At 49.4% G+C, this 16,274-nt stretch overlaps 7 protein-coding genes across 7 annotated transcripts; 3 read left to right on the top strand and 4 right to left on the bottom strand.

Annotated features, from left to right (window-relative positions):
• Positions 1-1,104: 1,104 nt before the first annotated feature.
• N7466_000660 (DUF3759 domain-containing protein) lies at positions 1,105-1,730 on the bottom strand (the record flags this gene model as incomplete). Its single annotated transcript, XM_057160058.1, has 3 exons — positions 1,105-1,352; positions 1,444-1,584; positions 1,718-1,730. The coding sequence occupies 3 exons, from the start codon at positions 1,728-1,730 to the stop codon at positions 1,105-1,107; spliced, it is 402 nt and encodes a 133-aa protein (XP_057026306.1).
• A 2,246-nt stretch (positions 1,731-3,976) lies between these two features.
• Positions 3,977-4,735, top strand: N7466_000659 (alpha/beta hydrolase; the record flags this gene model as incomplete). Its single annotated transcript, XM_057160057.1, has 1 exon — positions 3,977-4,735. One exon carries the CDS (start codon positions 3,977-3,979, stop codon positions 4,733-4,735), a length of 759 nt encoding a protein of 252 aa, XP_057026305.1.
• A 616-nt stretch (positions 4,736-5,351) lies between these two features.
• Positions 5,352-7,359, bottom strand: N7466_000658 (S53 family peptidase; the record flags this gene model as incomplete). The annotated part of the gene is made up of 5 exons (XM_057160056.1): positions 5,352-5,703; positions 5,776-6,076; positions 6,133-6,226; positions 6,285-6,426; positions 6,476-7,359. 5 exons carry the CDS (start codon positions 7,357-7,359, stop codon positions 5,352-5,354), a joined length of 1,773 nt encoding a protein of 590 aa, XP_057026304.1.
• A 2,365-nt stretch (positions 7,360-9,724) lies between these two features.
• Positions 9,725-10,053, top strand: N7466_000657 (uncharacterized protein; the record flags this gene model as incomplete). Its single annotated transcript, XM_057160055.1, has 2 exons — positions 9,725-9,815; positions 9,899-10,053. 2 exons carry the CDS (start codon positions 9,725-9,727, stop codon positions 10,051-10,053), a joined length of 246 nt encoding a protein of 81 aa, XP_057026303.1.
• Positions 10,054-10,591: 538 nt separating this feature from the next.
• Positions 10,592-12,517, bottom strand: N7466_000656 (uncharacterized protein; the record flags this gene model as incomplete). Its single annotated transcript, XM_057160054.1, has 1 exon — positions 10,592-12,517. One exon carries the CDS (start codon positions 12,515-12,517, stop codon positions 10,592-10,594), a length of 1,926 nt encoding a protein of 641 aa, XP_057026302.1.
• Positions 12,518-12,923: 406 nt separating this feature from the next.
• Positions 12,924-13,860, top strand: N7466_000655 (SNARE domain protein; the record flags this gene model as incomplete). Its single annotated transcript, XM_057160053.1, has 3 exons — positions 12,924-12,958; positions 13,051-13,682; positions 13,784-13,860. The coding sequence occupies 3 exons, from the start codon at positions 12,924-12,926 to the stop codon at positions 13,858-13,860; spliced, it is 744 nt and encodes a 247-aa protein (XP_057026301.1).
• Positions 13,861-13,947: 87 nt separating this feature from the next.
• Positions 13,948-15,327, bottom strand: N7466_000654 (histone chaperone napB; the record flags this gene model as incomplete). Its single annotated transcript, XM_057160052.1, has 3 exons — positions 13,948-14,075; positions 14,131-14,976; positions 15,213-15,327. 3 exons carry the CDS (start codon positions 15,325-15,327, stop codon positions 13,948-13,950), a joined length of 1,089 nt encoding a protein of 362 aa, XP_057026300.1.
• Between the last annotated feature and the right edge of the window lie 947 nt (positions 15,328-16,274).

Here is a 16,274-nt window from a genome sequence, read left to right as displayed (position 1 = left end):
CGAATTTCATCCTGACCAACTCTCTTCCGTCATGGCATACCTCTTTGCGGTTGGGAGGGGGAAGAAAGAAGTGAAAAAGTCAATTTATAGAATTGAGATGAAGAAGTCACCAAGCCTGGGTAGTGCGATTACCCCGGTCTAACGCAGATAAGCTGCAGGGCGCAACTTTCGGGTTCTAGATGATAAGGTGGAAGGGAAGAACAAGGAAAAAAAAGCGCCATCCACGTTGAAACTAAAAAAGCAAAAAAAAAAAAAAGTAGAAAAAACAGAAAGTTGTCGATCTAGGACTTTTTTTCCTTCTGGAACCAGGGACCAGGATTCTCGAACTCCTGTTACCCCAAGATCTAAAAGTATCATCGTGTACATTCATTGGATTCAAATCAATCGCAACAATCAACGACGCTTGCTCGGGCACGTGCGGGAGATGATTTCATCGATTCCTGGATTCTCAGGCGTTAAGGCTCCACAATTGGTCATCCACGAGTGCTGACTGGTTGAACAAACGCGCTCACCTTCAGCGCCTGAAGATCACATTGTCCAATGTGAGACGGTCGGCTTCGCAATACCGGCATCCAATCTGACGTTTGATACCTCAAATCCACCATCTAGGCCCAATTATTGAAAATCATTGGGCATGGATGGTATCATTGACGAGAAATCCGCAGTTGGACACCCAGGATCAACCTTTGGAAAGGGTTCGATGGAATGCGGTGTGGATCTGGAATGTTGTTCGGCGTGTTCTCATGGTGATGACTGGCCCGGGGAGATAATGTTCTCCAAAAACAAAGACAGAAAAAATCCGAGCCCTGCAACCTTGAGCTTGCAGCTGCGGGTTCTTGATACTTTGGTGCATATTTCCCGAGCTGCGTATGTATACCTACCCGGCCTACGTAAGGCTGTGAACTAAATACAGCCGCTTTGGCCACCAGACAGGAGGCCCGGGACAACTACCAAGCTGGATCCGAAAGAAGGGGAAAAAAGAACGTTTAGGTAATTCTGCTTCATTGTTCGCTCTTCCTATACAAAAACTGGGGAATAAAAGAGCCCAGGATATCTCATGGAAATAAAATCATGCCTTCGTCTAATGCGCCTGGAAGGCTGCATTTACCACTGGCGCTCGAAACGCTCCCGGCGCTCGAAGCTCTGGTGGGGCTCGTAGTGGGGGTGCCACTCATCACCGCCGTGACGGTTGTACTGCTCATCGTACATGGCCTCGGCGTGCTTCTTGCTCTCGTGGTGGAGCTTCTGGCGGTCGATGGCATCAAGACCCTTGGTCTCAACGAGCTTGTCAACCTCGGCACCAACAAGGCCCATGAGAGCCTCCTTGGCGAATGCGTGCTTAACGGTCTTGCCTATTAACGAATGGAGTCAGCAAAATATCCCAATCGTGCTAGCGTTGAGTATATTATATATAGTAGGGGGGATGAGAGGTGTGTGACGTACCCTGGGCGCGCTGGTGGTCCTCCCAAGCCTTCATGCCAGCAAAGGAAGCGGCACCGGCGATGGCCTCGTGAGAGAACTTAGCCTCGTGGTGGTACTGCTGGCCCTGCTCATAGACCTCCTCGTGGGAGCGCTCGGCGTGATCTAAATAAATGGCATGTCAGCTGCAGTTCATAAACTCTACCGGCCCAACGTGGAAATGCAGAATCTGTGTCATGTGCATGCAAAGGCGGGAGGCATGTGACGAGGGGATTGCATCAAGTAGGTCAGAACTTACCGAAGAAACCCATTGTGAATGAAGTTAAAGAGGAAAGGTGTTTAATAGAGAGGTTGGTAGAGAGTGTGATGGAGAGAGAAAAAAAAAAGGGCCTTGTCAGACGGGGAGAGGGGATCTTATACCCGAGTAACAGCGGACAGAATAATCGAGAAAGTCTGAAGAGTACGTATTCCGTTCAGTACAGTTTAGAGCGGCTATTTTCCTTTCCTGTCTCAGTCAAAGCTGCCCCACCAATCTGTGGACAAGGTGGCTGAGGCGAATTTTACAGGCTGTGCTATCTTGGGATGGTCGCAGCAAGATGGAGTAGAGGACCCTCCAAAATACAGTTGGACCATGGATTCACATTGACTATCCGAGTGCCTGCCCCTCGATAGTGGAGCAAACAGATCGCATTGCCTTCCTCAGCCCCTGTTACGTACAACCACTTAAACCACATCCATCCGGGGGGGTCGGGCTCAAAGAGAGGGGCAAATGAAAGCTGATCCAGTGATATCAGAGGGCTTTTGGTGGGGGGCCTATCTCGATCTCCAGCCTGAGTGGTTACAATTGTCGGACCCCAGCTACAGCTGATGTACGCCGAGACTCTCGGCATGGCTTCTTGAGGACGATCCCATACTAGCCAAGAGTCTTTTTGTTAGTGATTCCCTCCCAGGCCTTTAATTCAAAGTTCAAATGGACGTTCAGGTCACTCTATATCCCGTGTCGGTATGCATGGTTATGTTTTTCGGTATTCGGCATGCGGGCGTTCTTTACGGCTTACCTACTCCATGAACCATGGGCCAGGCATTCAAATTTCCACAGTGATTGATGCTTTCTTTTTGCCCTGAAACAAAGCCTACCGTGGCCCCGCGGTTTCCGAATATTGAAACCAAAGCAACACGCTGTCCAAAAAGGGCTATGAGTACGTGTCCCGCTCGGCCCAATAGCGCGATGATCGGAGGGGCAGGATCCATTCAGCCCTACTCCGCTTGTCGATAGACGAATTGAATAAGTGCACGCGCACCACTAAACTCGATCTGTCGTGGCGGTAAATAGACGTATCTTCTGGCGTACAATTTACCAGCTGAGACGACATCGGTTTGTATCATAATAATTAACGGAAGCCGGCCTCTCCGGGCCAAGCTTCTCCCGGAGAAATCGAAGGCTTGTCCGCGCCTTACAAGGTGACTTCTTGGCGGGCATCAGCCACGAAGGACAAGTGGCGGTGAAAGCCCAACAACTCTGTTATGTTCTGTTATGTTCCGTATGTTCGATATGTTATGATGTTATTTAGACATCTGGACACAGAATCCAAAGGAATCTTCCTTCGATCCATGGATGTTTGTTTCTTTTTTTAGTGAAATTTTTATTACGTACCCATAGCTGCACCGCCCTATGTGGCGCTGCCGCCACATCCGATTTACTTACCCTGAGCAAGTACGAATAATGTAGAAATGTTGTGAACATTCACTAGTCATGTATAACTACAGATACTTAGGAGTATATGAAGATATGTACACAATTATAGTTCTGAGAGTCAATGTTAAATTGGGCATTAAGCTTTAAAATTCCTTCAGTTGCGTGTAGTACATACATATCTGAGTCCAGTTGATAGCCGTAACACATTGAATACTGCTACACCGAAGCCCTGTGATGGCTTGCAAATTTCAAGGGCAGATAATCGAATTACCTCATCGATCGACCTCCAAAAATGTGAATGTTGTCATGTTACGGTTCTACGGAGTACACATCAGGGTCATAACCGAAACCACGGTCATCGCCCTCTCGGAGTCTTGGCAGCGGGGATCGCTGTACTGCCTAGGCAACGATAATACCACTATTTTTCGGGGCTTGCAATTACACTCTTCGTACGAAGGAGAGCCCCGCAACCTTCGGCTCCCATCTTTTTGAATCGTGAAACTATTCTCGGCATAACGCTGCAGACATCAATCAGCAAAGGGTCCGTAATCCCGAGCCCCCAGCCACACTTTCCGGCATTACCAGACTCAGCCACAGGCAGCCTCAATTTTCTACACTTGGACCTGGAGTCGGGCAGTCTCCAGCCCTCAGAGAGGCCGAGCTCGAGCTACCTCTGTTACTATTCTTGGAAGCTTGACAAGGTAGAGCAGAGCTCCCTTAACACCAAACCGAGCGTGTGACGTCACCAAGTCACAGAATACCGAGCTGCACGGGCACCAATTGAAGCTCTGGTGAGACACCAAAGAAGGAAAGAGCATCAGAAAAACAAACCAAAAAGGGAAACCACGTTCACGAATCACCATGCCTACCAAAACCCCAACCCAATCCGATTTCCCCTCCAGCCTCACCGTCACCATCACCCTCCCACCAAACCCCACCTCCAGCCCCTCCCCAAACATCCTCCTCCTACTCCACGGTTTAGGCGACTCAGCCGCAGGCTTCACACCCTTCGGCCGAGCCCTCCACCTCCCCGAAACAACAGTCCTCACCGTCCAAGCCCCCGCCCCCGTTCCATTCGATCTAGGCGGATTCCACTGGGGCGACGATGTCGCCTTTGACAGCTCCACCGGCGGCCTAGACATGGACGCCGGGCTAACGCGAAGTCCAGCGATCCTCATCAAGGATCTCGTGCGAGGCGTCCTAGTCCAAAAATGCGGCTACCGGCCGCGCGAGATCCTGGTGTTCGGATTCGGACAGGGCGGCATGGCTGGATTGAGTCTTGCGCGGGAGCTTGAGAGGGGTGGAGGTGAGGGTGTGGAAGCTGAGCCATTGGCAGGTGTGATTTCGATTGGGGCGCCGTATCCGCTTTCGGGGCCGCGGGCTGGATCCAAGAGCCGCACGCCTGTGCTACTGGTTTCTGGACGTGACTCGGTCGTTGTCTCGGATGAGGCGGTGCGTAGGACTAAGCAGGTTTTTGAGTTTGTGGAGGTTAGTCGGTATGCGAGGAGGGGGGATGGGATGCCGTCTAATCGGGATGAGATGCTGCCTGTTATGCAGTTCTTTGCCAGGCGGTTGAGGAGTAGACAGGGTGTTCCTGAGGGGAGTGTTGAGCTTGGCTGATGGTCACTATCCCTGCCACTCATACATAATACATAGAAATATAATATTTTAGATCTTCGTTCATCCAGATGTCATGTAGATCGTACCTAATGCCTGAGTATATTATCAGCGTAACATTTGAAAGTTCAAACATTTGAAGTGATGGATTGCCCAGGTGATGGTACGTCTCACATGGCATTTCCTACCACGCCGCACTCCGATAATACCACAGCGCCGGACAGCGGTGCTGAACCCCATTGTAAGGCTACGCGCGATTCAAGAAGGGGTTTCCCGTCCCGAGGTCCGCACGCGAGATTGTTTTTGTACTCTTAAGCCAAACATTTTGCGTGTCATTATACTCCACTTGATCAATGCTAGACACGGAGATGAATTGGTGAATTTTTCTGTAAGCACCGAAGTAGTAAATGTGTGGATAAGAGCATCTATTGAGTGGACTACCAGTAGCATTGACACCTGCAGGGCTAATGTACTTCCAAATTCTCAAGGTTCACATGTCCATGAATGTTTCTCATATCATTATGTACGTAATTTCTTGCTATTTCCAAGGTTATATTACACGTGCTCATTAGGCAGTGTTGATACAGCGGCCGGCTTATCCATCATATGGACATATCCCTTAAAGAGAAAGGACCAACTCCTTCAACTTGGCGAAGTCGGGAGTACCCAGACCAGTGACAGGGTCCCATCCAGTAGTGGCATTCCAGTGAGCACCGGGGATGACAAGAGCACCGTCGACTTCCTCCTCACTCTGAGGGTCAGAGCCAGTGCATCCATAGGAGGCACCGCCAACAATATCGTTAAGCCCCTTGTAGCCCAGAGAGTACAAGAAGGGGTTCAGGAAGCCCAGAACGGGCTTTCCAGCACGCAGACGGGCGTCGTTCAGAAGACCAATGATACCGGCGAAAGTAGGCGCGGCGGCAGAGGTACCACCGGAGAGTGAGTACTCACCAGCATAGACAACCTCGTAGCTGTGAATAATCAGTTAGAAAAACATCGTCCTTTTCTTCTCTTTTCCGGATAATTTCCAAGATCGAACTTACTAGGGGTACAAGCTGTGGGCGGACACGTCGGGGAAGCCACGGCCCTCAAAGTCAGCGTACTTGGAGTAGTACTCCTTGGTCTCCTTGGTGACGTGGTCGGCGAGGTAAGTCGCGACGGCAGAATCCTGGTACCAAGCACGGTCGAAGATGTTGGAGAAACCGCCAGATGAGGCGTTCCATGCGACCTCGGGGCTCACAGCCGCGGTACCACCAACTGCAGTGACATAGGGGCAGGTAGCCGGGAAGATGGGGTTGAACTGGGGAGTAGTTCCATCAACAGCCTGGCAGGCCGAGCCGACACCTAGTTGTTCCGTTAGCTGAATTTCTTGTTCAAACATCATGATGCTGTAGACTTACCCTCATCTCCAGAAGAGTGGATAATAGTGAGACCACGCAGAGTGTTCAAGCCAATCAGGTTGCAGACAGACTTCGCATACTTCTCGGGAACGGTCTGCAAGAAAATTAATAAATGAGCTAGTCACTTTGGCTGATTTGGATTTATTCCTTACCTGCTCGTCATCACCGTAAGAGTTGGAGATCACAGGGGGGAGCTCAGCGTTGGTCTTAGAGAGCAAGTACTCGTAGTAGACGAGGTAGGGCTCGTTCTCGTCATCTGACTCGGTAGGCTCATCGGCATCAGTGAGGAAGGGACTAATTTCTGTTAGATCTTGAAACATTGAAAAAATTGATAGACACATACGCAACACCACCGGTAATGAACTCGTGGATGGGCAGAGGGTGAGAAACACCACTGATCAACTGCACATCCAGGTTGGCCTCGCCGATATCACCTTCGGGGGCAGTCTGGTTGTCCACACCACCGTTGAGGGTCTCAACGGTAAACTTCTGGGCGGGGATGTCGAAAAGCTTCTGGAACTTAGCCAGATCGGATTGGATGGCAGACTGATTCAAGAAGCTGCCGAAACCAACAACACTGCCAGACGAAGCCTCGGGAGTGTAGTCACCCACACTGTACATGGCCTTAATGCAGCTGGGAGTAATGTACTCGTCGCATGAGGCAGCAGGAGTCGTGCGAGAACGCAAACTGCGCGACTTCGGGTTGGTGGGGAGGGCCGCGCGGGTCTTGCCGAAGTAAACAGTGGGCGAGATGACATCGATATAGTCGCTCAGGTCACTGGGAATGGAATACTCGCTAGTGCGAAGCTTCACTGATCCGTCACTTGCATAGTTGGCAAAAGTGGTGTTCAAAAGGCTGTTGACCTTCTCAACGCTGCCACTGAACTTGAGCAAAGCACCATCGCGAGTGTAGTTGGTGATACCGGCGCTCTTCAGCCAGGTCACAACGGGAGCATCAGAGACAACGGGGAACTTGGAGTCCACATCATCCTTCTCCAACCATTGACCATACTCTGCGTTGCCGGGAGTTGAGACCTTGGTCAGGGTGGATTCCAGTTGGTCGACATTCTCACGGGACAACGAAATAGCCAGCGACATAGTCGAGTCGGTGGGCGTGCTGACGAGCGACCAAGTACTGGGGACACCTCCGGCCAGGCTTTCCCAGACCACGCCCATGGCAGGCGCGGCCAAAGTACAGAGCAGTCCAGTATAGACTGTGGAGTGCATGGTGAATAGTCTTAAGGGATGAAAAAGAAAACCACTACGAAGAAGAAAACATGGCAGGGATCGTCGGTCCTACTTATGCCTCGTGCCCCTTTGCCAATGCGGCAATACCCACACTGCAGTTATGCAATGCCCTCACGAGTAATTTAATGTTTGATTAGCGAGCCCCGCTCCTCTCCCAGCAAGTCATTCTTCTGTACTCCATAGCTCGCCTCTTGGCGATTAAACCGACGGACATCCATAGAAGGCTCGGGCCAGGAACCAACAAAATTGCGCCAAACAGGTTACATCCTGTGGGGATATGTTATCAGTGACGCGAGCTCCGCTATCTCCCCCGTGATGAAAGAAAAGTGCAGCACGAGGCATGAATCACTTGCCGATCCTTCCTGCGATGTGATCTGTACAAAGCCGTCCGTGGCAACCGGGAGTGATACCACGTTGGCACGGTCCTGCAAAGCCATTCCATGTGTATTCCCTGCATGCTCAGATGTCTCATGGCCAGTGGTTTTGTTGAGAAAAATTGCAATTGTTCATCCATCGGCAAACAATAGCGATCGGCAGGGGTTCCACTCGCGATTTAGAATAAAAGCAATTTAAAGCCGGAGTCCGCCGGGGTTGAGAGGAAGCCACTCCGCGAAGCTTGTCCTTTCTAAGCTTCTGCCGATTTCTCCACGCGTTATGATCGGTTGCCTAAGCGAGTGTCTTCAAGGAAGACGATGGAATACGGGCTAAGCCATCACACAATGATATGACTGGCCTGCCCTTAAGATTGCAAAAGAGGGGGTTGCATGATGTGGGGATGGCCCGAGCTCTGGGGTTTTGTTGATAACAACAAACTTATCCGTTGCCATTACTACTCTTACTCTCGTGATCGAATTGAGGCTAATACCTCTTGAATGTTGCATAATACGCTAAACCGAGGCTGTAGATGGTCCATTAGGCACCAATAGGATGCTGTCGCTTTAGTATCTGGATCTCTAATCTCTCTTCTATAGTGGAATGCACTTCAGCCCGAATGACGTTATCTATTCATGCTTCCGTTGAGTTCATATCCTTGGCCAAGTTTCCGGTTGATTAGATTATTGAGATTGAATATGTCGTAATACTTTCTGACGATATTTTATGTAAGAGATGGGTCATTTTCTACATGTAAGAAATCAATTGATTAGAAATGCAGGTTGAAAAAGACAAGGTTTGACCGCTTATTGCGCGGCGCTGAGACTTGGTCAATCAGAGAGCGATAGAAGCGACAACATACACATACACTGCATGTAACATTGAATTGATGGTTCGCATCAAGTGATATGCCTAGGATCGGATTTTATACATGCCCCGTAAACTCTTCTCAACATTGCAAGTTCAACCCCGATTGGTCATCTCCGCTTCCAAGGTTTACTAAGTCAGAGGCTTCAATGTTTTTTTTTTTCCTTTTCAAACAATCCAACGGCATTGAATAGTATAGCTAGGTACCCATCTAGGTAAGCTATGCAATTGCTATGCAATCGTATCTGGAATTCCAATACTCAATATCCACACACGCATCGTAGAATCACCGTACACTTCCCATCTTCTAAATCCAAGCAATGTCGAGATTTGTGTACTATAAACACCTAATTGATCTTTATCGTAGTTTATCAAGTTAATCTCTAAAAATGGAGGGTTCTGGTAGAATTAGGCCACCTGAACATCAATAGTGACGGGCTGCGGGCGCACTAGTAGTAGTACTGCAGCAAGAAGAATCTTGGGCTCGGGGGTTTACAATTAGCATTCTCGCGCTGCGACCGGTTCATTCTAAGCTTACCACTTGTTCATCCTTTTGACGTATACCGATGCCTCCAGGACAAAGGATTATGAGCACAATGGCTCCAGTAGTGATGGCGAGAACCTTCACCCCTTCCCCACCATGGGGGTTTAATTCCGTGACCGTTGAGGAGAATATTGATGACGGCCTAGCTTCGGTCGAAGTATTTGTGACCGAAACTACCTCCGTAAGTGCCGCAGGCACAGGCCAGCCCAAGGGGCCCTCTTTTAAAAGGTCTTTGAATCCCTTTGTTTTTTGTTAGCTTTCTTGCGGTTTTTGCCACGAGTGAGCTCTTGGTTGACCAATCAAGTCAACAACCGCAACATTACAATCATTGGGACCGAGCTGAGAGACGAATGACAGCTATCAACCACAATCGTCTTAGCCATGCAATAAGAAATGTTGGATGTTAGACTTCGTGTGCGTAGTTCATCATCTGATCATCATCCGCCCTTATAAGAGGAGGCGGTTTTTAGTAGTGAGATCACGCATTTTTACGTAGTAGCCAACATCCAATGCTTGACAATCCAAAATCACAAGAAACACCTCACGGTCAATTGAAATACAATGTCCTCGGGATCTTTCAATAACTTTCAAACTCTCCTCGACCAGCAGGTCGGATCACTTCAAAAACCCTCCTCATGGCCACCCCTGCCAGGTAGGTTTCTAACTTGACCCTCAAATATCGAAAACTGCGACTTGCTCAACCTTGGAGCTACTACATAAGCTAACTTTTAGTAGTAGCAACAGATAATCGAAACACGCAGAAGCGTATTCCCGCAGCCTCCTTGCGCTTCCAAAGTGCTGCTTGGGTTACCGCTGGTGGCGGCATGGCTGCCACACTGGCTGGCGTACGAAGAATCTTTCGAAACTTCCGTGGACTGAAATATTTTTGACGGAAGTTTCGAGGAAACAAAAATGTTGAACTTTTTATGTTGTGATCTATAATTGAATTGGTCCGGGTCGAACTTACCCATATCTCGATTCTCCAATGCCGAGTTCATTCCTATATCAACGGGAGTATTTGATGCCAGCCTCTGCTACTTAATTTCCTGAACCGTTTTGATAGGCACATTGTACATACTTATCTACACTCCGGAGTCCAGGAATAAATTGAGTGCAAATTTGTTCTCAATTTCAATTTTTCATCTCTCACTTGCCAGACATTTTGTTTCCAGATGGTGCTTTCGAATGTTGTAAAAATTTCTCTGTTCAACCATACCATTCTCCATTGATCACCACAGGATGGTCAATACTAAGAGAATGCGAAGTTCTTATCTGCCCATACCTACACCCGAATATGTCTACTTTTATTGAGAAATGCTATATCCCTGATCAAGGGCCAGAGTTCACAGGCTTGTAGTATATAGTATGTATCTAGTAGGCATAGACAACTCATACAAAGAATCACATCACATCAAGAAAATCCAGTCATCACTTCTTCAACCCAATGACAGCCAGGTTCCGCGGACTCTCACTGTAATCGAATACAGGCTCGACCCAGCACTCCTTGACAGAGTCATGTTCCCGCAGATACTGCCATCTATCAACAACAATGACCGTCTCAACAACCTGAGCGCTGAAAGCCATCAAGCTCCACACTACACTGAGATTCTTCCTTGCCTGGCGATACTCCGTATCATAGCGCTGGAAATCCTCATCAGACATGGTGCCCACATTTTCCGAGACCTTGACACCGTGGTTTGGGTCGCGGGTCAACTTGACTATCGCAGCACGCATATACGCCGTGAAAGACTTGAACGCAGTCTTACCCAGCGAGCCGATGATGACAGCCGCGGTCCCATTGGACTCCTCGTATAGATCTTTTACGGCGCCGGGTTTTGGGACGACACCGCGGTCGACAAGGATGCGTTGCAGGAGGGCACGATAGTAATTGCGCGTGAAAAAGTCTTCGCTGTCGGCGTGGCCCCAGTTGTAGGGAGCCTGGACTGCCATTGAGCGGGCTGTGATATTGAGTTTCATGCCATCTGTGCCGGCATTTTTGTAGTCCTCGTAGAGTTTGGACATGGGGAAGCCGTGCGGGTCGTAGGATGTTCCGGTTTCGTAGAGGCGTGGGTGAACTGATCGGAGGATGGGGAGTTTGTATGTTGCGGGTCCGAGACGCTCTGTCATTAGGTTGTAACAGCAGCCGATCATGGCGACGGCGACGACTGATGGGTTCAGGATGAGAGAGCGCACGCCGTGGTGGACTAGGTTGCCACATGAATGCAGAGAGACCACCATGACTCGAGGATCGGGTCGGGTTTCTTTGCTCGGCTGCTCAGTAATGGATGGTTCCTCGGAATTTTTGCCATCATCCTTCTCTGCGGGTGGTGGATTCATGACATGATCGATGATGGGCTCCAAATAACCATCCTCAATCTCATGCTCAATGTAGCTGAGTGTGCCTCGAGCTTGAGCAAATTCCTCCTCGGCCTTTTGACGACGAACGTTGGGTGTAGTCGTACCGAGCAGTTCGTCAGGCTCTAGGGTGATCTCCCCCAACATCTTGAAGATAGTGACATCCTCAATATTCTCCTCCACTTCTCGTGCAGGAACGTCTCCAAATTTAGCATCCAGATTTTCTGCCTGGGAAGGGTCCGTTGGCTCAGAGTCTGCTACTCCCAAGCCTCCATCGCATTCATTGCAAGCCTTATTCTTTTTATTGTTGATCACATAAGTATGATCTTTCTTCTCCTTCTCAGCCAACTTGGCGTTGACATCCATATCCTTGGCTCCACTGATATACTGGTGTTTCCGCTCAATGGCAATAATGTGCTTATGGTAGGGCGAGCTGGCCAATGTCCGGCCAAGATAATTTTGCCCAGAGCCAAAATCCACGATATGGGATACAGGCTCGCCGCGGCGTTGCTCAACCGTTTCCGAAAGATCAGCCACATAGCGTGAAAAATGCTGGACTTCATGAAGTTTTTTCTTCTTCATGCCCATAGCAACATGCTTGTTAAGTTTTGTCTTCTTTCCGAGGTCGGGAGATGCGAAATCTCGTCGTAGGCTCAGCCGACGAACATTGTAGATGTAATCTAAGAGGGTTGTTGGAGGGAAAGCGCCTCCGTTCCAAGTGCGAGTCGCATCACCGGGCTCTCGTAAAGGTTTAATGTCTTCCCGTAGGAGCAAGCGAATGATATCTTGTGTGTCATGTTGGTGGAAGAATGCGATCCAATCCTCTGGAAGTAAAGTAGTGTATAAATCGGGCTCGCGCGTCAGGAAATCCAGAATGTGCACGCCACCGCATAGATTTATGAAGAGCTCGTTCGAATTCGCGAAGAATAGGAGCGCCTCAATGTAGGAGTCGGGATCCTGCCACTCGTCGGCGATTGGAAGAGGACGATTGCGATCCATTGAGTGAATTTATGCCACTGTCCCACACAAAAATCCGACAAATCTTCATCGTGGGGAAAGCCTTATCTTTTTTTTTATCGGAGATCCGCTGCGCCGCTGAGTAAGAGAGGGTTTGAATGTACGGAAATTGGCTGGCGTTATTTGAATAGTTGATCCGACGATAAAATAGAAGTTCAATCAGAGACAAGCCTGGAAATTTAGAATTATCAAACAACTGGCTTCAATTCTACACTTTGACATTTTATCGTACTACACTGCGCCACTGCCTACCACGCATCACTTGCTGTTGCTTATAGATCGGCCGGGCTCTTACACGTGATCCCCCGAGAAGCTGCCAGCTCCGCATTAATCACTCCATCACTCCGTCACTCCATCAACAATCAACAATCACAATTAAACCACAGCGATGGAGAACGCCGACCCTTTCCTTCAAGTCCAGGTGTAAGCCATTCCAATCCCGCCAACCAACCAAGCATTCAGTGGCACGCCTAGTAACAACATCGAACCCTCCAACTAACCTTCCATGATCCCAGGGACGTCCTCTCCACACTACAAACCAGCCGCCCCCTCTTCTCCTCATACCTGCGCATCCGCTCGCTAGCAAAGAACCCCAACAACCCGGAACTGAAGCAATCACGATCAGAGCTAGAAACCACATTAACAGAGCTAAGCGCCGACCTCGACGACCTAGTCGAGAGCGTACGCGCCATTGAACAAGATCCCTACCGCTTCGGACTGGAGCTCGAAGAAGTCCAGCGACGGCGTAAGCTTGTCGATGATGTCGGGGCCGAGGTAGAACAGATGCGTCAGGAGCTGCTGCAGACGGTGTCTCACTCTGCGGCTGCGGGGGCTGCGAACGAGCTGCCGAATCCGACGGAATTCGATGCCGCCTTGGACGAGGAGGAGCGGCAGCAGAATGGCGGGGATGATTATTATGCTTCGTTGGAGCAGCAGCGGCAGTCGGAACTTATGCATGAGCAGGATGAACAGTTGGATGGGGTGTTTCGGACTGTCGGGAACCTGCGACAGCAGGCTAATGATATGGGGCGGGAGTTGGAGGACCAGGGCGTTATGATGGATGAGGTTGATACCTTGGCTGATCGGGTTGGTGGGAAGTTGACGAATGGCATGTCGCGAATCAGACATATTGTTCGCCAGAATGAGGGTAAGAGACTACGTTTTGCTACTGTACTACCGGTGACGGAGATGGTGGCATTGCGGTGGCATGGGAATCACGTATTTCAAGCTAACACTTTTGCAAACTAGATACATGGTCCTCCTTTTGCATAGCGGCGCTCATCTTTGCGCTTGTGCTATTATTAATTCTTCTTATTGTCCTGTGATAGTACATCATCAATAAAGGGGGGCCAAAAAAAAAACAACCAGCATCACCCGGAGCAAAGGCGTTATTATGACGTTGTTCAAAAGATTTAAGTGCGAACCTTCTTGCGGGGGTGGGAGTGATCACACTCTCCATCGTGGTCGTGCTCCATCATGTCGGCCTCGAGCTCCTCCATGTCGACATCGTCAAAGTCGTCGCCCATCTCGTATGATTGAACTGTGGGATGTTAGCTGGGGTACGCTTAAATGTCTGTCTCCTCTATGATACATACCGTAGTACTTCATGGCGTCAGTCCAGAGGTCCTCAGCAATGCTGATGGCAAGCTCCTCTCCATCGGGGAAGGACTCGGCATCCTCGAGCTCGTCAATGAGGTCCTCATCGTCCTCATCATCGTCCTCATCATCGTCCTCGTCGTCAACCTTCTCGCCCTTGGAAATCTTGACAAAGCGCTCCTCGTCCTCCTTCTGGGCGGCCTTGTTCTGCTCAGCAGTGACATCCTGGCCACGGTAACCGAACCAGTTGAAGAAGCTGGTGCCAGCGGGGGAGGAATCCTCATCCTCGTCATCCTCATCCTCATCCATGGCATCCTCCTCAGCCTCGATCTCGCTCAGCTTGGAGACAAGAGCCTCGTACTCAGGGAGCTTGGTGCGCTCGCCACCCTTCTTCTCAGCATCGAACAGATTGCAAGTGGCATCAAGGAGACCCTTGGTGACATCCTTGCCCTCCTTCCAGTTGATACGGACGGGGTCAGAGACAAGACCCTCCCAGTCGCGACGCTTACCGCTAGCAGTGCGGGTGATCTTCTTGCGCCAGTAGAACTCCTTGACGAGCTGGGAGTTCTCGAAGTAGGGGTTCTCCTCGCCGGTGGCGAAGGTGAAGGTGAAGCGCAAGCTGCGGGGCTCGCCCTCACCCTTCTCGTTAACCTCGAATCGCTCAACGTTCAAGTTCTGCAGAGTGCCACCAAGGACAGCGGCATCAGAGGGCCGAATGTACTCATCGATCTCGGCGGGGGCACCAGAGAAGACGCGGACCCAGAAGTCACGCTTGATCTCGGGGTGGTTGATGATCTCATTGCGCTTCTGGAAGAGCGGGGTCAGAAGAGGAACTGACGAACGCACTATTTAGGGTTCAGTTAGCATGGGATGTTTTTCTTTTTTTCTTTTTCTTTTCTTGCGGCATAGCACAATAACAATAGAACACGGGAGCTTTGCATCATAGAAATCATGATTCCGATTATATGCGCCAAGGCCATATGTAGCAAAATAGAAAAATTTTCACCGGGCATATGAAGCAAGCAACCCCGCGGCCCAACAATGGAGGGGAAATAACGGCAAAAACGAATGAATCACTTACGCTGCTGAACCTCCGCGCGGATGAACTGCTCCTGCAGATGGGCAATCTGGGACTGGGCCTCGATGGGAATAGTAGGGAACTCAACACGCTCCATGAGGGACTGGTCGTTGGACATAATGTACGTAAGGTGGGGGTTTTGTTTGGGTTGGGTATAGATTGATCGTAACAAAAATAACAAAGCTCGTCAACAATTGAATCGACTTGAAACAATTGAAGTGTTTTTAAAAGAAAAGGGAAGGGGTATATGGAGAGAGAAGAGATGAAAGAGAAAAGAAGAAGAGAAAAAAAAAAAAAAAAGGAGAAGGAGGGGGAACTAAAAAAAAAAATTCTAAAAGTCTGGCAGATCAGCATAAGCTATTCGATGCGGTGCATGGGAATCCCTGGGCGGAGAGCTGCCTGTACATGAAGTGACTGGACAGTACATTTGTTTTGGTGGGGCAGTGGGTGGGGGGATAAGTACCGTTTTGTAGATGGAAGTAGACACGGCTTGGTACACCAGGCAACGGACGGATTCGTCTGGCGGTGGAGCAGTTCCAGCCTGGGCAATCAGGTGTCGAATTGGAAAATTTGGTTTAGAGTGGGACATGACGAATGATGAGGCATCCATTGGGGCACATGGAGGAGCTTCTCGTGCTTTCGATTCTTCACGTTGCCACCCAAATGAGAACGTGCAAATTCTAAACGTGGTGGGACTTTGGGAATGGTAGAAGCTAAAAAGCCTGAAGTACAAACTTATACTTCAATTATTCAAGTTAGACTACAGTAGATCGAGTACTAGTTACAGCTCTCTCCAATAATACAAGCCTACAGAGCTTTCCCCGGATAAAAAAACCATCAAAAACATCAGCTGTAGCTGTAGCTGAATTTGCTCAGATCTAGAAAATTCTGCCCCAAATTAACTTGGATCATTAGTTTCTTCTAAGGCCAAACGCACATCAATCTAACGGTCTAACCCTGTGACCCCTCTCTTTTAGCAGCAAGGCTCTACGCTCAATTGGGAGAACTTATTCAGCACATTGCTTTTTCTGACCCTCATTCCTGAGCTTCTAATCTTCACTCACC

The sequence above is a fragment of the Penicillium verhagenii genome (genome assembly GCF_028828195.1).
Source record: "Penicillium verhagenii strain IBT 33310 chromosome Unknown utg000002l_segment0_segment0, whole genome shotgun sequence".
Taxonomy (NCBI): domain Eukaryota; kingdom Fungi; phylum Ascomycota; class Eurotiomycetes; order Eurotiales; family Aspergillaceae; genus Penicillium; species Penicillium verhagenii.
The sequence above is the reverse complement of the archived record's forward strand: the minus strand, read 5'-3'. Positions and strand labels throughout refer to the sequence as shown.